General features: G+C 53.3%; 1 protein-coding gene across 2 annotated transcripts; it reads left to right on the top strand.

The window, feature by feature from the left end:
• Positions 1–4,872, top strand: MUC21 (mucin 21, cell surface associated). Of its 2 annotated transcripts, none has more exons than XM_070074818.2 (3): positions 1–468; positions 2,194–3,941; positions 4,524–4,872. In XM_070074818.2, exons 1-3 carry the CDS (start codon positions 399–401, stop codon positions 4,539–4,541), a joined length of 1,836 nt encoding a protein of 611 aa, XP_069930919.2. In that variant the 5' UTR covers positions 1–398; the 3' UTR covers positions 4,542–4,872. The 2 variants fall into 2 exon arrangements, with proteins under 2 accessions (XP_069930919.2, XP_069930918.2); XM_070074817.2 differs by having other exon boundaries at positions 49–468; positions 4,213–4,872.
• The last annotated feature ends 904 nt before the right edge of the window (positions 4,873–5,776 follow it).

Here is a 5,776-nt window from a genome sequence, read left to right as displayed (position 1 = left end):
GTCATTCTCCTTTCTCACCTTCCTCTTGACCCCCTGTCTATTCCTTGCCAGGCTCAGTACTCCTTTGTCACCTGCTCACAGCCGGGAAACTGGCAGGTCATCTGCCCAACCCCTCCCCAGCCCGTGGGAAGCTATAAAGGCCCCTGAGTTCCTCCACAGTTCGGCAAGAGGCACAGCCTTGCATGGAGGAAGCTTGAGGAAGCCAGGCATCAGTCCCTCGCCAGCCCCCACCCCCGCCCCCAGCTCAGAGTTTTTCCAAGGACATAGCCTTAGGAGACTCAAGCTCCTGGGAGCTCCAGCCTGTATCTTTTCACCTTGAACTCACTTTCTCAAGACCCTGAAGGTCTTGGCCACACCTGGGATCCAAGCATCTTTGCTTTGCAGCCATAAAGAGGCAAATGAAGAGGCAGAAAGGAAACAGCTTTCTTATGTATTGGTTACTATGGCACCTCCTACCGTTAGCAGCTGGTGAGTAATTGTATTGAAAAGTGGGTGGTCGGAGAACCTTGGCAGAGTTGCTGGAGGGAGGTGTGGTCTCTACGGGGACTAGCTCTGCCTCGCCTCCCCTCCCCTCGCTCGCATCATTGCGGTGTCACAATGCGCGTCACCCAGGAACACAGTAGTTATAACTGTGGGCTCGGGTCTCAGACTGCCCAGGTGCAGGGCTCACGGCTCCACCTGTTAACTGTGTACTTTGAGGGAATCGCCTCTCTGCACCTGAGTTTCTGCACCCTGCAATGTGTGATATGGCTTGGGCATTTAAATAAAAAGAGTTGGCTGTTTGCAACCATCACTCTTTTCTATTCTACAAACTCAGTCTCCCTCCTTAACCCTGAGTCAGCCTCAGACCAAGCAGAAAAGAATCTAAGAATCAAAATCGCTGCCCCCCCTCCCCGCCCCGCTCCATTTCCACAGTGCGGCACCGGTGCATGGCTTTGTGGGCCATTGCCCATGGCACAGATGGAAAGCATGGCATTTTAAAGAATGCATCATTGCGAGCCATGATTAGCCCTCCTGGAATTGTGCCTCATTAATCTTGTCCACCCTATCTTCCCAGATTAGCTCTACTCCCTCTTCCCCTTGTCCCTCCTACTTCCGGTTATCCTAGTTTCTTGTAGAGTTTTACTCACGATTCTGACCTTAATGCCAATTGTACCATATCACATTGCAGATTTTTGGAGGGCCCTGCCCAAAACAGGGCTAAACTCTAATCCCATTAGTTCAAATAAGACTAAGGAAAAAAAATGGATGTTGGCCGCTTGGGGGCTGGGGCAAGGTTAGCAGTGAAGTGAGCCGCAGAAGAGATGAGACGGCACAGGCTGGGGCAGCCAAGTGCCCTCACCCTTCTGGACGGTGAGAGGCAAAAACGAGGCGCAACGTTAACTCCTGCTGAGCCTCCAAGACTCTGAAAACCTTCCCTCCGCCTGCAGGCCCGGGTTTGCAGCTCTTAATCCTGGAAGATCATAGGCATGTGAGCTACTTCTAACTTGTTCTTCTGCCTTTGCCGTAGTTGTTAGGAGCCCTGGGAACCCCAGCGCATTTGGAACCACCTGGGCCTGGGAAATCCCTGGGCCCCACCTCAAACTCCGATTCGTGTAATTGGGAGCCTGGGAATCTGTGTTTTCCATGAGCTCCCCAAAGTGATTCTGATGCAGGTGTTTTCTGAACAACATTCTAAGAAGTATTTCTAAGGAGCAGTACTACTTAATCAGTGCCTATTAGTCTCACCTGTTGCTGTGATACTTTATGATACCTTTATGTGTATGGATCTTGGACAGCAGAACATGGAATAAGCTCATCTACCAGTAAAACCAGGCCACGGAGCTTTGGCATTGGACTGTGTGGGAGAGTGACTTAGCTTAGTCTCTGAAAGTGCAAATTCAACGGCTGGATTCAATTTCCTGTTCCCCTACTTACTGGCTGTATGAATTTACGCAAACATCAACATTTATCATCCTCAATTTCATCATTTTTCTTGGTGATAACATATCTATGTGATAGGGTTAAAGCTGGACTAAATAGCACTATTCATGTCATACATTATTCATATAATGAATTTTAACTAAACATTGAAAATATACTCAATATAATTAGTCACTTATATGATTATCTTCAAAATTAACTTCTTTGAGGATAGAACATTTACAAACACTGGGGCAACTTCCACTACCTTTGGCATATCCATTCCTTTAGGAACCAGTCCAACGTCCAGTGTGGCAATCACATCGGCCAGTGCTGTAGCCAGTGCAATCTCCGGTGAAACCAGCACATCCTCTAATGCCACATCCAGAGAGATGTCCAGCGGGATCAGCACCACCCCAGATGCAGCACCTGGTACAACCTCGGGGGGGACCAGCACAACCTCCAACCCCACCTCCACTGCGGTCCCCAGTGAACCCAGCACAACCTCCAACCCCACCTCTACTGAAGTCTCCAGTGAGCCCAGCACACCCTCCTACACTGCCTCCACTGTAACCTACAGTGAATCCAGCACAACCTCTTACACTGTCTCCACTGCGGTCTCCAATGAGCCCAGCGTGACCTCCAACTTTGCCTCCACTGTAACCTACAGTGAGCCCAGGACACCCTCCAGCCCTGCCTCCACTGTGGTCCCCAGTGAACCCAGCACAACCTCCAACCCCACCTCTACTGAGGTCTCCAGTGTGCCCAGCACAACCTTCAACACTGCCTCCACTGTAACCTCCAGTGAATCCAGCACACCCTCCTACACTGTCTCCATTGTAACCTCCAGTGAACCCAGCACACCCTCTAACACTGTCTCTACTGCCATTTCCAGTGAATCCAGCATGACCTCCTACACTGTTTCAACTGCGATCCCCAGTGAATCCAGCACACCCTCCTACACTGTCTCCACTGCCATCTCCAATGAGCCCAGCATGACCTCCAACTTTGCCTCTACTGTAACCTCCAGTGAGCCCAGGACACCCTCCAGCCCTGCCTCCACTGTGGTCTCCAGTGAAGCCAGCACACCCCCCTACACTCTCATTCCCAGTGAACCCAGCACACCCTCTAACACTGTTTTAACTGCCACCTCCAGTGAAGCCAGCACAACCCTCTACACTGTCTCCAGTGAGCCCAGCGTGACCTCCAACTTTGCCTCCACTGTAACCTCCAGTGAACCCAGGACACCCTCCAGCCCTGCCTCCACTGTGACCTGCGGTGAACCCACCACAACCTCCAGCCCTGCCTCCACTGCGGTCTCCAGTGAACCCAGCATGACCTCCAACACTGTCCTCACTGTGACCTCCAGTGATCCCAGCACACCCTCCTACACTGTCTCCACTGTGGTCTCCAGTGAGCCCAGCATGACCTCCAACTTTGCCTCTACTGTAACCTACAGTGAGCCCAGGACACCCTCCAGCCCTGCCTCCACTGTGGTCCCCAGTGAAGCCAGCACACCCCCCTACACTCTCATCCCCAGTGAATCCAGCACACCTTCCTACACTGCCTCCACTGTAACCTCCAGTGAACCCAGGACACCCTCCAGCCCTGCCTCCACTGTGACCTGCGGTGAACCCACCACAACCTCCAGCCCTGCCTCCACTGCGGTCTCCAGTGAAGCCAGCACACCCCCCTACACTCTCTCCACTGTGATCCCCGGCGAAACCAGCACACCCTCCTACGCTGGACCCAGTGAAAACTCCAGTGGGGCCAGCACAGTTGTCAACACTGGACCCAGCACGATTTCTGGTGGGGCCACTACTACCCCCAACTCTGGATCCGGTGCAAGCTCTGGCAATTCTGGCACACCTGCTCCCACTGGAACACAAACAAGCCCCAACAGAATTAGCACAAGTGTTGCTACTCCAGTGAGTGGGGTGAAACCTAGTGGTTCCTTGGAGCCATGGGAAATCTTCCTCATCACCCTGTTCACAGTGGTGGTGTCTGTGGGACTCCTTGCTGCTCTCTTCTTCTGTGTGGTGAGTGCCTAGTACGTCAGCAAATGTGTGGGGGAGGAGCAGAAGGAACCTACAGAAAGGGGGTCCAAATAGTCAGGGTATGGGTAGGAAAGGGAGACCAGGAGACAGTTACAAAGAGGAAGCCGCTGGCCCATGGGGAAAGGAGCAAGGACTGGAGGGAGGACTGTTGAATGAGGGTACGGTTGGAAGGGTGAGAAGATTCTAGAAAAGTCCATGGTGAAGCCTTGGGAGGGAAAGATCCAGTACTGAGACTTGAATCTTCTTTTTCTAGAGAAAGTGCCTGTCCCGGGAGAGCACCTCTGACACAGCTCTCTACCGCCCCCATTTCCCGAGCCTTGGCTGGGACACGTACAGGGTCAGCCATGGACCTTGGTGGAGCCTTGACAGCGTCTGGAGGAAGCCAGGCTCCACTGTAGCCTTGGAGATGGATGGGGCACGCGGTGGACCCTGAGGGTCCCACTCTCTGCCGAGGACGCTCACCTGGGGGACCAGCGACCTGATTTTCCTTTTGTTCAGCCCAGAAGATTCCTCTGAGTGTTGTTTGGGTCCCTGATGCTTCCTCCCTTCTCTTTCCTTTACCAGAAACTGAAAAGAGGATAATAGGTTGGTCACTGAGCTAAAGAATAAATGTGGCCGGGGCCGGCACTGTGGCGTAGCGGGTAAAGCTGCCGCCTGCGGTGCTGGCATCCCATATGAGTGCTGGTTCAAGACCTGGCTGCTCCACTTCCCATCCAGCTCTCTGCTATGGCCTGGGAAAGCACTAGAAGATGGCCCAAGTCCTTGGGCCCCTGCACCCACGTGGGAGACCTGGAAGAAGCTCCTGGCTCCTGGCTTTGGATCATTGTAGCTCCAGCCGTTGCAGCCATCTGGGGAGTGAATCAACGGATGGAAGACCTCTCTCTCTCTCTCTCTCTCTCTCTCTCTCTCTCTGCCTCTCCTTCTCTCTGTGTAATTTTGTCTTTCAAATAAATAAATCTTAAAGAATAAATGCAGCCAAGATAATCTGTGTGTGCACAGAGTGGGTATCTACAGATGTGAGTTAAATATCTCAGTTTTCTACGAGAACCCCATGCTCAAATCCACCTGGCAACCCAAACCTCCATAGTGAAACTCAGCAAAAAAAAAAAACAAAAACAAAAAGCCAAGCTCGCTCATATCAGTGCATCCCCATTTTCTAATCCTTCTTTCCCCAAGCAGGACTCTGCACCCCCAAGGCTCGGCAGGAGCACTGAACAGGGGGAGATGAGAAGGGAGGGCAAGGGGCGAGGCTCCACACATTCTTGGCTGAGGCCCATGGTACCCAGAGATGTAGGCGTGGTGCAAAGACAGCCAAGAGCCCTGCAAGGTGGAGGCAGCGCAGTTCCAGAGTCTGAGGGCATGGGGTGTGTCCACCCAAGGTCACGGTTCCCAGGGCATGCACTTGTGCCGCAGACCCAGGCTGCTCGTCGGGAGGCAGGTGATAGCTGACACTCGTCTCTCCCTTGCTTCCCCGAGGGAAAGACTTTCTGGCCTGCTAAGGTTTAACCTCCAAGAGATATGGGCGAGACCACTGGGCGGGGGGATGCCTGAGTCTCGTGAGCCCCCTCCTGTGGCTCCCCGTCGTGGGTCTGGGGAGGTGGCTGTCTGATCTTCCCTGTCTCGGAGGACACAGGACAGCTGCTTTGTGGAGGAAGCTCCTCTGACTCCACCAAGGGGCACGATGGCTCCTACCTGGGACGGAGCCCTCAGGGGACAACTCACAGTTTGTTGGTGGCTTCACCCCAGCATGCAGCAGTGGGACCTGCTCAGCTTCCCCCCACTCACTGGGCTTTCCTAGGGTCAGCAAAACCCAACAG

The sequence above is a fragment of the Oryctolagus cuniculus genome, chromosome 5 (assembly GCF_051225735.1).
Source record: "Oryctolagus cuniculus isolate XC-2025 breed Fujian yellow rabbit chromosome 5, ASM5122573v1, whole genome shotgun sequence".
Classification (NCBI taxonomy): Eukaryota; Metazoa; Chordata; class Mammalia; order Lagomorpha; family Leporidae; genus Oryctolagus; species Oryctolagus cuniculus.
The sequence above is the reverse complement of the archived record's forward strand: the minus strand, read 5'-3'. Positions and strand labels throughout refer to the sequence as shown.

What these genes read in the sequence shown, in the direction of transcription:
- MUC21 (XM_070074817.2), top strand. Translation starts at nt 399, where the DNA reads ATGAAGAGGCAGAAAGGAAACAGCTTTCTTATGTATTGGTTACTATGG. An exon ending in CCTCCTACCGTTAGCAGCTG is followed by an intron (nt 469 to 2,193) that starts GTGAGTAATTGT and finishes CCATTCCTTTAG; the next exon opens with GAACCAGTCCAACGTCCAGT. An exon ending in CTGCTCTCTTCTTCTGTGTG is followed by an intron (nt 3,942 to 4,212) that starts GTGAGTGCCTAG and finishes TTCTTTTTCTAG; the next exon opens with AGAAAGTGCCTGTCCCGGGA.